At 45.6% G+C, this 16,045-nt stretch overlaps 1 protein-coding gene and 1 long non-coding RNA gene across 13 annotated transcripts in view; one reads left to right on the plus strand and one right to left on the minus strand.

Annotated features, from left to right (window-relative positions):
* LOC309646299 overlaps positions 1-16,045 on the minus strand; it is a 181,392-nt gene that overhangs the window by 85,602 nt on the left and 79,745 nt on the right. The gene's annotated exons all lie outside the window — the stretch shown is intronic.
* Positions 1-16,045, plus strand: part of CALN1 (calneuron 1) — a 477,883-nt gene that overhangs the window by 26,856 nt on the left and 434,982 nt on the right. For 3 of the 12 annotated variants that reach the window (XM_082432419.1, XM_082432427.1, XM_082432428.1), the window contains exon 2: positions 14,019-14,214. The exons of 8 other annotated variants lie outside the window; for them this stretch is intronic. In XM_082432419.1, coding sequence (XP_082288545.1) covers positions 14,092-14,214 — 123 coding nt within the window. In that variant the 5' untranslated portion in view covers positions 14,019-14,091. One more of the 12 variants, XM_082432425.1, reaches the window with a different exon arrangement.

The raw sequence follows: 16,045 nt of genomic DNA on the forward strand, positions 1-16,045 counted from the left end.
GCCACAGCTTCATTGCTCTCAGGAGTATTTTAATTTTAGCAGGGGACTCTTAAAAGCAGAAAGCCTTAGAGACAGCAGAGACGTCCTGGAAGCAGAAGGAAGGGGGAGCGTGTGTGTGTGTGTGTGTGTGTGTGCTCGCGTGCGTGTGTGTGCGTGTGTGTGTGTGTGCGTGCGTGTGTTTAGAGGAATCTGCCTTTGTAACCTCTGCCGTGATGTCCAGCAGTGAAAAAGCTGATACTGACACCTGCCCGTGCACGAGGCGGCCCCCACGTCTGAAGGTGAGACCGCTCGGCTCTAGGTGGGGTCCGCGTGCCATCCTGCATGGCCCTCAGGGAACATTCTCAGGAAGCTGGCAGGAGCGGGACCGGCTGTGGCCAGGAGGCGGGTGGATGACTGTGGTCTTACAGGGAAAGCCAGGCCTGGGCTGTAGCCTCCATGATCTGGAAGCTTCTTTTTGCGGGGTGGGGAGAGGTATCCTCCAGGGAGAGCTGGGGGCACTGGGGATTCCTCTCTCCTGTGGTTGACTGGTTCTGGAAACCTTTCTTGGGGCTGGGGACAAAGGACTTTGACCAAGGCCTGGGGTTTCATTTGGAATGTGGGGTATTTCTGATGTTCCAGTCTGATTGTACTGAAGCAGGTTCAGTGGAGCAGGGCGGGGGGACAGGGGCTGAGGGTCGCCTCATCCGGTGTCTGGCCCTGGGGGAGGGGCGCTGGAACCAAAGGGCGTGGCCGGCTCAGCTACGCTGCCGATGACAGCTGGGGCCCCGCTGCGCCCGGTGGGGTCCAGGAGGCAGGCAGCACTCTGAGCCCGTAGCTGGGACTCATCCGAGTACCTTTCATTATCCGCAGACCATGAAGCTTCACTGCAGCCCCATTCCAGCTGGGAGCCTGGGTACCCTGGGGGCAGTGCCTCATCCTAGTGAGGGGAGCAGGGTGGAGGAGACGGGGGACCAGGGCCCACACCAGAGGTCATGACAGAATGCTGAGCACCTGCACGCAAAGATAGCACCCCCGAAGTTCTTGGCGTGCTTGAGAGGCGGTGTGTGCTGTGTTTGCCGACAACACGTGTAGGAAGTGACAACATTTGTACAGAACACTAGGTAAAGAGAGAAGTTGGGAATTCCCTGGTGGTCCAGTGGTTAGGGCTCGGTGCTTTCACTGCAGGGCCCCGTGTCCAGTCCCTGGTTGGGGAACTGAGATCCCGCAAGCCACACGAGGTACAGCCAGAAAAAAAGAACAAAAAAGCGAGAAGCTGCTGGTGGCCAGAAGGACCCTGCCAGGATGCTCTGGTGGCCCCCGAGGGCTGGGAGGGGGAGCTCAGGGGAGGAGTGGTGTTTGGGAGCACAGCTTGCCCTTCTGCCACTCACCACCTCTAGACCTCAGTTTCTTCATCTCTGAAATGGGGACAGTATTAATCTTAGCACCTGCCTCATTGGGTTATCATGCAGGCTAAATGAATAAATTCATGAAAAGATCCTCGAAGTATGCCTGGCATGGAGCAAGCACTCAACTTGTGTAACTGTTACTAGATGTTTTGTCCAGTTTAAGATGCCAGTGATTGTAAAAGGCACCTTGATTTCAGAGCTATTAAACCATGAAATAATCAGTCTTGGAACTGATGATAGGTGGTGTCAGTTGGTGTTGATGATGAGGGGGTCAGGACAAAGGGGGCCTGCCTAAAGGGAAACCTGAGCCTGGGTCTGTGCCCACAAGCCAAGCAGGGCTCCATCTGACTCCGAGGCCCTTCAGGTCCCATGTCCTTGGGTCAGAGGATGGATGCAGTGCCAAGTCATCGAGGGCCTGGGTGAGATTAAGGTAGGGGGGCAGCATGGGGTCCCAGCTGAGTGACCCGGCCCGAGGGGCTGGGGCTGGTGGAATCGCTGAACACCAAGTCCCGCTGGGTCTGCTGGCCTGGGAGAAGGGGACGTTCTGCCTGTTGCGCTTGGACCTTGCGTAGGAGTGAGAGCCTCCCAGGGCCTTTGAAGAGGGAGTAGATGTCCCCCCCCCTTTTGTGCCGTTCCACACAAGACTCTCTGGTTATGTTAATATCCTCGTACTAGGAAGTAAGACTAACAACATACTTCTCTTAATTGTTTTACCATTATTAGTAACAACGTACTGGCCATTTACCTTATAACCAGTTAGGACCCTTCACTGTGTAGAGATCCCACCTTTGAGAACAATTGCTATGACAACGCCAGCGACCGAAGGAGTGTCTATGATTGTGCAAATTAGAGCCATCGTCATAGGTTAGTGTGAGAGGGGTAACTGTGAGCAGGGGTGGGTTGTTTAAAATGCATCACAGCACAGTGTATAGATGGTTGACTTGATAACATCTGACATTCATTCAACAAACATTTACTAGGTGTCTACTGATGCCGAGCTCTGAGCATACCTGTAGGGACAGGCCTAGCAGTGATCATAGCAAGGATGGCAGAAACCCTCTGATGCCATCTTACTCAGCCCAGGAAAGCTATGAAGAGACCCTTGTCTTGTGCCCTGGTTTCTAACCTGGCTTCCCCACCTCCATAACTGCTCATGTTAGCAAATGCTGTGAAGTGTCAGCCCCACTTGAATGCCAAACTGCCCTTATGTGTCCAGAGCATGTTTCGTTGCCCCTAATACACAAGGTACCGTGCCAAGATCCAGATTCACCAAGCTCTGTTTCCAACCATTTAAAAAACTTCTTACTATGGACATTTTCAAATATACACAAAAGTAAGAGAGACGCGTGTAATGAAACTAATGTATCCAAACACATACTTCAGTAATTACTGATGTTCTTTCAAACTTGTTTTACTTTTCTTCTTCTAACATGTAAGTTCACATGTAAATACTTCATTATGTATCTCTAACAGATAAAGATGCCTTTTATTTACTACGACTAAAATACTATTGTCACTTCCAACAGAATTAACGATAATTCTTCAATATCATCTCCGTGTTCTATTTTCCCTGTTGCCTCAACTATGTAGTTTATTCATAGGGTCCGCACGTCACAGTTGGTTGATAGTTCTCTCAAGTATTTTTTAATCCATAATAGTTGCCCTCCTTTTCTTTCTATACCACTAATTTGTTGTTAGAAATGGTATAATTTCCCTGTAAATTTCCCACATTCTGGTTTGGCTTCCTCTATTCTCACGTGTTGTTTAACATATTTCTCTATGCTCTTGTGACCTTATATTTATAACTGAGGGTTTGATTAGCTTCATATTCTAGTCTTTATATAAAGAACTCTTTTAAGTCATGCCATGTGCTTCCTCTTGCCTCACATCAGAAGGCACTTTGTGTCTGGTTGTCCCACTTTGTTGATGCTAATTAAGGTTGTGGTTCTGTCAGCCTGATTTATCCATCATCAAGTTCGCTATCAATCTTACACCTAAGGATTTTAGTAGCCATTGATGATCATTACCTAGAACTGTTATTTCATTTGAGGTGGTAAAATGGTATGTTCTCATTCTATCATTCCATCTTAATTTATTAGTCATTATTCCTCACTAAAGAAGAACTTTGTCTCATCAAATGTTCGGTTACCTTATAATACAGTCTGTACAGAAAAGGCAGAGTAATTGCTCGATTCTTTCATTTGTCATTTTTAAAAATAATAATTAGTTGTTGCCTTAGCAGTTAACATTCATATCAATTTTCAGATTAACCAATTTCCCCATATCTGGCCGTTGGACATTTCTTCAAATTTGTTCCTCTGTCACTTGACATCACTGGGAGCTTACTTGCATTCCGGCCTGATAAGAAGTCGCAGGCTGACTTTTACATTTCCTGCCTTGGAGCTGATTACTTACAGCTAGAAATGGTGTTTAGAGATCACAGTTTGAAAGCTAGTGATGCTCATTGCTACTGAGTTTATTACTTTGAAGCCTTCACAGAGGCAAAACTGGGACACACATTATCTTGAAAGAGAAAAATTAATCCTGAATTCATACTAATATTCTTATTCAAATTAGATTTCAGGGTTTTTATTTCACTTTATTTATTATTATTATTTTTAAAATATTTATTTATTTATTTAGCTGCACCGGGTCTTAGTTGAAGCACGCGGGATCTTCCTGCGGCTTGTGGGATCTTTTGTTGCGGCATGCGAACTCTTAGTTGCGGCATGTGGGATCTTTTTCCCTGACCAGGGATCGAACCTGGCCCCCTGCATTGGCAGCACAGAGTCTTAGCCACTGGACCACCAGGGAAGTCCCTATTTCACTTTAAAATTTTATATTTATGTTTCTTTTCTCTAAAACAGAAAATCTTGATGCCTAAGGACATTAACTTATATATACTTTCTCTGGGTTTTGTTTGTTTGTTTCTTTGTTTTGTCCTTAGGATCTGTCTCACTTGGAATTTAGAGTCAAAATATTATGTGTTAAAGTAATTTGAAAAAATTCTTCCCTCCATAGTTAAGCCATTAACCTGAAATACAGTTGTGTTTGCATGTTTTAGTTTATTTCCTGTTTTTAGGAATTGCTTTACTTCTCCTTTTGATATAATTTAAAAATATGTAAAAATTCTAATTTATTTATTTATTTTTGCCATTGTAAATAGGTTCTGCTCAACATATTGTTTCTTCTAACTCAGTATTGTATCTATATATGAAGTCTAATAAGTTCTGTGTGTTAATTTTACACCCCCCAAGTTTACTAAATTCTCTTATTATTTGTAATTGGTTTTAATTTTTCTTAAAAAAATTTTTTCTTCCGGTTTTATTGAAGTATAATTGACATACTGCACTATGTAAACTGCACAGCATAATGATCTGACTTACATACATCATGAAATGATCATCACAAGTTTAGTGAACATCCGACATCTCATATAGACACAAAATTAAAGAAATAGAACATTTTCCCCTGTGAGGAGAACTCTTAGGATTTACTCTCTTTTTTTTTTAAAGAAATTCACGTTCTTTTTTTTATATATTTATTTATGACTGTGTTGAGTCTTCGTTTCTGTGCGAGGGCTTTCTCCAGTTGCGGCAAGTGGGGACCACTCTTCATCGCGGTGCGCGGGCCTCTCACCATCGCGGCCTCCCTTGCTGTGGAGCACAGGCTCCAGACGCGCAGGCTCAGCAATTGTGGCTCACGGGCCCAGTTGCTCCGCGGCATGTGGGATCCTCCCAGACCAGGGCTCGAGCCCGTGTCCCCTGCATTAGCAGGCAGACTCTCAACCACTGCGCCACCAGGGAAGCCCAGGATTTACTCTCTTAATAAGTTTCATTTGTAACATACAGCAGTGTTCATTATAGTTATCACATTGTACATTACGTCCCTAGTACTTATTTATCTTACAACTGGAATTTGTACCTTTTGACTGCCTTCATCTAATTCCCACTCCCCCGCAATCCCTGCCTCTGGTAACCAAAAATCTGATCTCTCTTTCTATGAGTTTGTTTGTTTTCGTTTTTGAAGTATGGTTGATCTACAACAGTATTTTAGTTTTGTTACACAAGATAGTGATTCGATATTTCTATACATTTTAAAATGATCACCATGATAACTCTAGGTGTCATCTGTCACCATATAAAGATATTACATAGTTATTGACTATATTCCCCACAATGTCCATTTAATGTATGTAACTCATTTATTTTGCAACTGGAAGTTTATACCCCTTAATATCCCTCACCTACTTCTTTCCTTCCCTCACCCCTCTCCCCTCAGGCAACTACCTGTTTGTTCTCTGTATCTATGATTGTTTCTGTTTTGTTATGTTTATTCATTTGTTTTGTTTTTTTTAGATTCCACTTATAAGTGAAATCATACACTTGTCTTTGTCTGACTTATTTCACTTAGCATAATACCCTCTAGGTCCATCCATGTTACCACAAATGGCAAGATTTCATTCTTTTTTATGGCTGAGTAATAATCCATTGTATATATACACCACCTCTTCTTTATCCATGCACCTACTGATGGGCATTTAGGTTGCTTCCATATCTTGGCTATTGTAAAAAATGCTGCAGTGAATACAGAGGTGCATATATCTTTTTGCATTAGTGTTTTTGGTTTCTTTGCATAAATACCCTGGAGCAGAATTGCTGGATCATACGGTAGTTCTATTTTTTATTTTTTGAGGAATCTCCGTACTGTTCTCCATAGTGGCTGCACCGATTTACATTCCCACCAACAGTGCACGAGGGTTCCCACATCCTCACCAGCAACTGTTATTTGTTGTCTTTTTGATAATAGCCAATAGGTGTGAGGTGGTAGCTCATTGTGGTTTTGATTTGCCTTTCTCTGATGATCAGTGATGTTGAGCATCTTTTCATGTATGTCTCCTTTGGAAACATGTCATTCAGATCTTTTGCCCATTTTAAAATTGGGTTGTTTGTGTGTGTGTGGTTTTTTGTGATGTTGAGTTGTATGAGTTCTTTGTATATTTTGGATATTAATCCCTTATCAGATATATCATTTGCAAATATCATTCTCCCATTCAGTAGGTGGCCTATTCATTGTGTTGATAGTTTCCTTCAGTGCGCAAAAGCTTTTTATTTTTCTATTTTTAAAATTTTAAAATTTATTTTTTATTGTTTTTCTTTCTTTGGCCATGCCGCACAGCTTGTGGGGTCTTAGTTCCCCAACCAGGGCTTGAACCCGGGCCCTCGGCAGTGAAAGCATGGAGTCCTAACCACTGGACCACCAGGGAATTCCCCTGCAAAAGCTTTTTAATTTGAAGTGGTCCCATTTGTTTATTTTTGCTTTTGTTTCCCTGCCTGAAGAGACATATCCAAAAAAAAAATTAGTAAGACCAATGTTAATGGGCTTACTGCCTATGTTTTCTTCTAGGAGTTTCGTGGTTTCAGGTCATACATTTAAGTCTTTAATCCATTTTGAATTTATTTTTGTGCCTGGTGTGAAAGAGTAGTCCAATTTGATTCATTTGCATGTAGATGTCCAGTTTTCCCAGCACCATTTTTTGAAGAGGCCTTCTTTTCCCCTTTGTATATTCTTGCCTCCTTTTTGTAGATTAATTGCCCATATAAATGTGGGTTCATTTCTGGGATCTCTATTCTGTTCCTTTGATCTATGTGTTTATTCTGGTGCCAGTACATTATTTGTAATAGACTTTTCATGAATTCTTTTGGGTTTTCCAGATAGATGATCATATCTTCAGGGAGGGATTCGTTTTATTTTGTTTCTTCCTTTGCAATCTTATGTCTCTAATTGCTTGTCTAATCATGTTGGTTAATGCCTACGATACAGAGTTTCTAGTAGAGAAGGCAGTGAACAGTGCAGTGAATGGTTGTGGTGACAGTGACTTTTTCCTGATTTTAGCAATTAAGTCTCTGGTGTTTCTTCAAAAATAAGAGACTGGATGCTGCCTTTTTTTTTTTTTTTTTTTTAATTTATTTTTGGCTGCGTTGGGTCTTCGTTGCTACGCGCGGGCTTTCTCTAGTTGCAGAGAGTGGGGCTACTCTTTGTTGTGGTGCGTGGGCTTCTCATTGAGGTGGCTTCTCTTGTTGCAGAGCACAGGCTCTAGGCACTCGGGCTTCAGTAGTTGTGGCACGCGGGCTCAGTAGTTGTGGCTCGCGGGCTCTAGAGCGCAGGTTCAGTAGTTGTGGCACACGGGCTTAGTTGCTCCGCGGCATGTGGGATCTTCCTGGACCAGGGCTCGAACCTGTGTCCCCTGCATTGGCAGGCGGATTCTTAACCACTGCGTCACCAGGGAAGTCCCATGGATGCTGCCTTTTGAACTGATGTGGATGTGTGTGTTTATGTTAAGGAAATATCCATTGTTTCCTATTTTATTGTGGTTTTCAACTTTAATTGCTCTGATCTATTTACAGTTCTTGGTTTTCATTTTGAGGAGCTAGGGTTTAGGATGTTTTGCTCATGTGAGTCTAAGCCAGTACGTGAAGTGACATTAGGGCTCCTGAGATGTAGCACTCACAGAATTGTGTTGCAGGTGCTTTTGAGGGACTAGTTCTAGTTTTCCGACTTGGGTTTAGAATCTTGGCTTTACCTGGGTATACATTTTATTTTCATGATATCAAGCTGGTTTTGGACAAAACAGGGAGAAAATGACATTTCATTTTTATGTCACATTGAAGGGAGCAGTTAACATGTGCTTTTGCATTTTTCAAGAACTCAATGAACATTTCCTACGTGCTGGACCAGCAGGTTATTTTTAATCTTTTATTTGTGTTTTGAATACTCCTTAGTATGAAAATACTTAAGAGGCTGGTGAACAGTTACCTCCCAGGATGACAGTGCCTCAGAGTCAGTAAACACCAGCACAGTGGTCAGACCTTTTTGCTCATCATCACTTTGAGCATGTCTCCTCTATAGAAGGAGCTCCAGTGCTCACATGTTCCAGTGAAGGCAGGACTTAGCTTGGGGGCTGGCTGGACCTCACTACACTATGCCTCTGCCTTCTTGCTCTCAGCAAGTTCCTCGCTAAATCCCACGTGGCATGACCGACTCCACTCAGCACTTTGTCCAGAAGGTACCTTCAAACAGAATTATATTAACGGAAACCCTTGGGCACTGTTGGTGAGAACGTAAATTGGTACAACTATGGAAAACAGTATGGAGGTTTCTCAAAAAATTAAAATAGAACTACTATAAGATCCAGCAATCTCACTTCTGGGTACATAGCCAAAGGAAATAAATCGTTACCTTAAAGAGACAGCTTCACCCTCGTGTTCATTGCAGCATTATACACAGTAACCAAGATATGGAAACAACCTGTGTCCATCAACAGATGAGTAGATAAAGAAAATGTGGTGTATACGTACAATGGAATATTAATTGGCCATAAAAAAGAAGGAAATCCTGTTATTTGCAACAACATGGATGAACGTGGAAGACATTATGCTAAGTGAAATAAGACAGATCCAGAATAACAAATACTGCATGATCTCACTTACATATGGAATCTAAAAAAAAAAAGTTGAACTCATGGTAACAGAGTAGAATGGTAGTTAGCAGGGGCTGAGGGGTGGGGGCAAAGGGAAGATGTTGACCACAGGGTAGAAACTTTCAGTTATAAGATAAATAACTTCTGGAGACATAATGTACAGCATTAGGTAATAATAATGTATTAGCATTAGGTAATAATAATTAGGTAATAATAATCAGCATTAGGTAATAATGTATTGTATACTTGAAAGATGCTAAAAAAACCCCAATAACAAGTTTTTAAAAAGTGATGAACAAAAAAACAGGATTATATTCAGTTGTAACAAAAATAAATTTTATTTGTAGATCAAATCTGATGACATGTGTGGAGGGTTTTGAGAGAAAAAACTCACATGCAAAACCCTTGTCAAGCATTACAGAGGATACAATTATAATTATAACATGGCTGTCAAGAGCCGTCAAATGTTTCAGGGGACACAAGACACAAAAGCCTCTAACCTGATGCCCAGTGTGATCAGAATGGACAGGGCGTTTCCTGGTGAACGTTTGAACTAGGTCTTAGAGTATCAGCTTGGGAAGCACTGTTTCTTAGGTTTTCCAGAAACTAAATAGAACCATCTACCCCATATTTATGAATTATTCATGCCAATAAACAATGCAGGCTCATACACTCTGTTCATAAACATTAGATTTTCATCCATCCCCTGCTCCCACAGTGACTGTAATTTTAGATACGCCAAAAGGGACCAAAATCTGTGAAGGACTGAGTTTGCCTGTGACCCATGCACCCAACTGGATGCTCAGAGCCGCAAATGCTGGAATGTCGAGGTTGACCAGTTCTCCCAGACGGTATCCATATGCCCGCCTTCCTCAGAGGCAGGCATGGGATCCATTTAAGAACATATTTGGTGACACAGAAGAGGAGAATCAAAACCTCCCCCTCCCAAAATACCCTCAGGGACAAACTGACTCTTTTTTTATTTTTATTTATTTATTTATTTTTAAACATCTTTATTGGAGTATAATCGCTTTACAATGGTGTGACAAACTGACTCTTCAAACTGAAAGAGCAGGAGCAGCCTCCTTTGGTCTGTGGATTTGTGTCTGTGTCTGCAGCTTGATTCTGAGCTCTGTGGGGCTGTATCTATGGTGGATTCACTTCTGCCCCTCCCCGCATTTCACTCTGGGGTCAGCCCAGCACCATCTGAGCAGAGTGAGTGCTCAGCCACTGCCTGTTAGGTGCAAAAGGCAGGAATGAATAACAATAGCTAGGGGCTTCCCTGGTGGCGCAGTGGTTAAGAATCCGCCTGCCAATGCAAGGGGCACAGGTTCGATCTCTGGTCTGGGAAAATCCCACATGATGTGGAGCAGCTAAGCCCGTGCGCCACAACTACTGAGCCTGCACTCTAGGGCCCGCGAGCCACAACTACTGAGCCCGCAAGCCACAACTACTGAGCCCGCGTGCCACAACTACTGAAGCCCACGTGCCTAGAGCCCGTGCTCTGCAACCAGAGAAGCCACCGCAATGAGAAGCCCGCGCACCGCAATGAAGAGTAGCCTCCCCTCACCGCAACTAGAGAAAGCCCGTGCGTAACAACAAAGACCCAATGCAGCCAAAAATAAATAAATTAAATAAATAAATTTATGAATAACGATAGCTAGTGCATGTGGTACTTACTCTGTGCCAAACACTTTATATTACACCTACAAAGTAGGTGCTATTATTATCAGGCCCATTTTGTAGGTGAGGGAACTGAAGCACAGAGAATTTAGATCACACAGCCCATAAATGGCAGAACCACTTTGCACTGCATGGTCTGATTCAATTAGCCACATTCTTTACCACGTCCGTCACTACCCCAATCTCTGCATATTATGGGTTGGTAAAAGTGATAGGGCCAATGGAGTACCTTGAGGGCAGAACCAAGGTAGCGTCACATTTTGTGTAGCCCAGAGTGACTCACACTGGAACATTTTAGGTGTTAAAGGAAGTGGGTGGGTCATTTGCTGAAATGAAAAGCTGAAGAGAACACACATATGGGTTCAGGAATTAGCCCAAAGCTCTAACTTCAAGACTTGGGCTTAAAAACCAGCTCCTGGCCAATCTTTCAGATGATGACAATAAAGACAACTGTCAGATAGACTCAGAGGAGAAATTCTGGAAATTAATTGCCCTTACGAATCTCATCAGGAAATGAGGTAACCAGTTAATTTGGGGACAAAGAGTAATTCGTGTAGGTATTTACTGTAGGCCATTGGCGACTTGGGAGGTGCATGTGCCATGGCTCAGTCTTTGAGAAGCTCCTAGCAAAATGGGGAGATGCAGGTCCATCTTCTATCCAGATGCCAACTTAGGGTGGCTCATTAGTTGGCCATGGGCGGTCAGTCCCAGCTTGTGGAGGGCAGCTTGGCTTCCGCCATCGTGTGTCAGGCCAGTCGTGACCTGGAGAGGAGCATTCTGGTGATATGGCTTCTGGATGGAGGAGCCAACTCCCTTTTTGGCTGAGGGACCAGGCCCTGGCTTTGCGTTTCTCTGGCATATCACGAGTGCCACAGTGAAGGGCACCAGAGGCCAGCTGAACAGCAGGAGCAATTGTTCCTTGTGGGGAGCTGCCACCTCCAGTGCCATGCTCCTGTTGAGCTATGAGCAAGTTCCAAGTAATTAAGGGGTTTGGATTCTGAAGCCTCTGTGACCGTCATCTTGCACATCCTTGCTGAGAGCTCCTGGCAGGTCCTATCACCTGCCGTCTTGGCAGCCAGACTAGCACTGCGGGCTGCTCCTGCCCTGGTGTCCACTCTGCCTGGAGGGAACTGACAAGGGAGGGCACTTGGTGTATTTGGAAGTTCGTGTATATAGGGAGCTAATTACTCTCTTTAGAAATCTGCATTTGCCACCAATCACAGCTTTCGCGGTGCTGGGACTGTCATGGCAACTAAAAGCATATCTGAAAATAAAATGTCACTTTTCTTTTGCATTTCTAGTATAATGACACAGGAAACTTGTTTTTCCTTTTTAACTTAACATGATAACTAGAGACTCAAAGAGTATAGGTGTGTGTGTAGCACGTGTGGGTAAGCGGGCGCTGTAGTGTGTGTGAACATGTGAGTTGTGTGTGTGTGTGTGTGAGGGTGTGTATGGGCGCTCATGTTGACAGGGGTGGTGTGTGCAGCTGTGTGGCTGTGGGGTGAGTCCTTCTTGTGTGTGCGTCTGAGGTTAGGGGCTGAATTTGGGGTTGAGACCACACACAGGCTGTGAGTGTTTGAAGACTGGTCTGGAGGGTGTGTGTGACAGTGCTGGGGTTTGTGGTGTGTGTGTGTGTGTGTGTGTGTGTGAGTGTGTTTGCGCCTGAAAACAAGTAGCGCTGGGGGAGGTGAGTCTGCAGACAAGTGCTAGTGCGTGGATGTGTTACACTCCCGTTTGGTGAGACAAGGCTTCTGGCTTTGGGAAGCTTTCTCTCTATAGGGTATCCCTGTGGTTCCAACCTTTGGGCGGTTGCAGCCCAATCACAGGAGATAGAAGCCCTCTTTTCGGGGAGGACCCAACTGTGTGCCTCAAACCTCATAGAACCAGAGATCCTACAGGTCAGGAGCATCCAGACACCATCTGGCCCAGCCCTGACCTAGATGATGGGGATTTCTGCTCAAGGTGGAAGGTGTAAAGCACACAGACAGTCTGTGTGTCTCTCATTCATGCATTCTACTAACTGACGCACGTTAGGCATAGGGCTGAGCCTGTCCCGCTGGACCTGGGGTGGGGCTGACACTCAGTGCCTACCACATGTACACATTTACAACCATGGTCACATTTGCACACACCTCTTCAAGCCTTCATGCTTCCTAAGACCGTTTTCTGAGCCTCATCTCCTATGGCTGGCTTCTCCAGGAGTACACTTCCCAGGCATGGAAATGTACCTCTGGTCAGAATCGAGAGGCTGCAAGGGAGCCCTTTCCCAGGATGCGAGGTGCAGGGGCCGAGCTGTGAGGGATGGAAGATGGGGATGGATGTTGCTGGGAGAGGCCACTGCCCACTGCCATGTGCAGACCTTCCCGCGGGCCAGCTTTCTCAGGCAAGGGCTCGATCCACAGTGTCCAGGGCTTGTTCAGTCCATCACCAGGATTCTTCCAGTTAACCCCTCTGTACTTCACATCTCTGGAGATTCTTTGTTTTATAATTACTTTTTTTTAACTTCAATCTGAAACCAAAGAGAAACCAATATCAAGTAAATGTTAGTTCAATAAGTGTTTTGTTGATCACCGCTTATTCTCAGGTCATCCCTGCCTGGGCCCAGGTGACACACATGCATCTGAATGATTCCCTGCCTGGAGCTTTTCTCAGTGCAGTGCTGGAGGGAGAGAGAGGTAGAGGCCATGGATGACAGCAGATGTAGGCACAGATGAGGGGTGCCTTAAGCCAGCCAAGTGCCTTAACCTAAGCAGAGTTGTAAAGGACGATAGAGGTTGACCCGATGTCAGGGGTGGGGAGAGAGAGGAAGTCACCACTCGGTGACATCAAGCCCACGCAGAGACTCCATACACGTGGGAAGCAAGTCTGGACTGGAGTTGGTAAAGGGCCATGTAGTCTGGGATGCTCTTTGCTTTGTCTAAGGAAGTTAGGATGACGTTGCCCTGGGATGGCGAGCAGCATCACAAGCTTAAGAGCTTTGGCAAGAGTCCTCTCCACTAGATAGATGGCTGTGCGAACTTCTCTGCCCACCACCCGCCCCCCCCCGCCGCCACATACACTTTGTTTCTGTGGCTCTGTTGGTGTCAACGGCAAGGAAACAAATTCTGCTGGCAAGGTGCTGGGCTTTCTTGCAGGTTGCAGTCACACTGGCTGTTCTAGCTCCCTCCGCATAGCTTACACCACAGCAAAGCCCGCAGGAGCGGGAGTGGAAAAGAACCTGTAAATATGAAGGTCGGTTCCAAAGGCACATTATTGGTTTGTTGTGTAATACCCTCTGGTGACATCGAGGCCTTATTAGTAACTAAACATCTGTCACAACCGCAATTATATTTCTTGTGCCAGGATTGTGTTTCTACGATTGTCCTGTTTAAACGTGGAAGGGAGGGTGTGAGTTATTGAGGCAACTGACTCTGAGTAGATAACCACCAGCACTGTGAAGGCAGTAAGTTTCTGTCAACTCCTTGCAGAATCTCAGCGTCTCTGCTGACGTTCCCTTGGTGTGCTCACAAATCTCTCTGAGAACATCGCCCTGGACCCCCGATGCGGCTGCCTGAGCAACCTGGAGAGGGGAAGCCTGAGAATGAGGAAAAGGGGGGCAGAGGAGCCCCCGGAGGGGGAGAGGAGCCGCTGAGGACCCGGGCCCCCGACTTCCCCACTTGGCAAGTCTTCTCCCCCAAACCCCCGGAGAAACGAGCTTTCTTGAATGTTTGCTCAGGACTTGATTGTGTTCAGCCCGCAGGTAGGGGGTGGTGTGGGAGCTGGAAGCCTTTGTGGGGAGTGTCTGGGGACAGGACACCCGGGAGGGGTCCCAAGGGCATGCACGTCCCAGCTGGGCCAGAGATTTGACGATCTGTCTTGAGCCTGACAGCTATCCATTGATTTTATCTGAGATGCGTGCACCGGCAAGGGGATGGGTTTGAAAGCTGACTCTGTTAGGGACTGATTAGGTTGGAGGGGGTTGTTAGAAAAAAAAAAGCAACAGATGCCATTTATAGTGTGTGTACTCTGTGGTGGCATAGAAGCAGGAGCTCTGCATAGATAATTTCAATTAATCCTCACAATAACCCCATACGGGTGTTATTAACCCCATTTTTTTTTTACAGAAGAACAGTAGGACAACCAGTAAGCAACGTCACATAGGCCAGATCAAGCAGGCAAAGGTCAGCCCAGGACTCCTACCCATGTCTCTGAATGCAAAAACTTGTTCCTAACCATTAGACTCCCCTGCCTCTCCCCCGATTATGGGTGAGAAGGTCAGCTCAGGGGTAGGTGTTGTATGTGTTCTAAGTCGCAGGCTTCTGTGGGTTTGATCCTACTCTCTTTCTTTTCCTTGGAGACATTCATGGCTGTAAAAACTCCAGAGGAATTTCAACTCTGGGTGGTTTTGTATAGAAAGAAATTTTGATCTGTGTGAAGCTGACATCGAGGATTTGGTCGGGGTGAGTCCTTTAAACGGGTATGTTCTGCAGTGGTCTCCCCAAGGCTGTTTGGAATGGGATCCCCAGCCCTCTCTGTCACCAGCTCCTAGTGGGGGCCACGAGTGTTTATGGTGGGCACCGTGAGTTCAGGGTTAGGCTTATGGGGGAATAAAGGAAGTGGACATATTTCTGATGACTAGAGCTCCTGATCTTCAGCAATTTCTCTCCAGAGCTGAGGGCTGGACAGCAGGGACCAGCACAGGATGCTGTAAGACTCTATCCAGAACCTTCTCCAATGCAACTTATTGTTTGGGAAATCAAGGTGGGAGCTGATGGGGCCTCTGGCCAAGGGTGTGCTGAGCTTCAGGGTGAGCCATTCTCATCGACTCTGAGGGAAGGTCTGGAAGAGGGCAACATGAAGCTGAAATGACATATGCTGAAGGCAGGCTCAGAGGGAGGTTCTGCTCGGGAAAGCTGGTCAGGGGTCAGAGGACGACCTGGCCTGGGCCTCCCCAGCCCGGAGAGGAGCCCCAGCAGGAGGCGTGGTCCAGTCCAAGGACGAAATCCCTGTTTGGTTTATTCTCAGGCTGGAATAAGTGATAGCATCCGGGCACTTGCCCTGGGAGGGAAGGAGGGAAGGACTGGGGCAGAGAAATGGTTCTGCATGTCCTATGGGGTCTGTGGCAAATGACAGATGTGGCTGATGCTACAGAGGATAAGGAGAGTTGCCCACCTTAGTGGATGAGAAGATATCATGCAGCAAACAGAAAAAGAAGTCCAGTGGAGTCAGAAACCCTTTTTTACTCAACATACTCCCACATTAAAAACTATTTCCCTATTTGTTCCTGTGACTTTGGGATTTAGGGTTTTGGGGCCAGAACTGTGATGAGCATGAGTTAGGCAGTTTAGTTTCCCTCATTTCTGGGGGCAGCAGTAGCCCAGGAGGAATGAATCTGCTTCTCCCAAGCCATCAGCTTCTCCGTGGGGGAGGGCATGAACTCCTCTTGGACCCCAGGGCTGAGGGTCTCTAGGGCTCCTGGCTTGTTCTTATGACATTTACAGTCATACCCACACAC

This window comes from Balaenoptera physalus (genome assembly GCF_965194825.1).
Source record: "Balaenoptera physalus genome assembly, chromosome: 16".
NCBI lineage: Eukaryota > Metazoa > Chordata > Mammalia > Artiodactyla > Balaenopteridae > Balaenoptera > Balaenoptera physalus.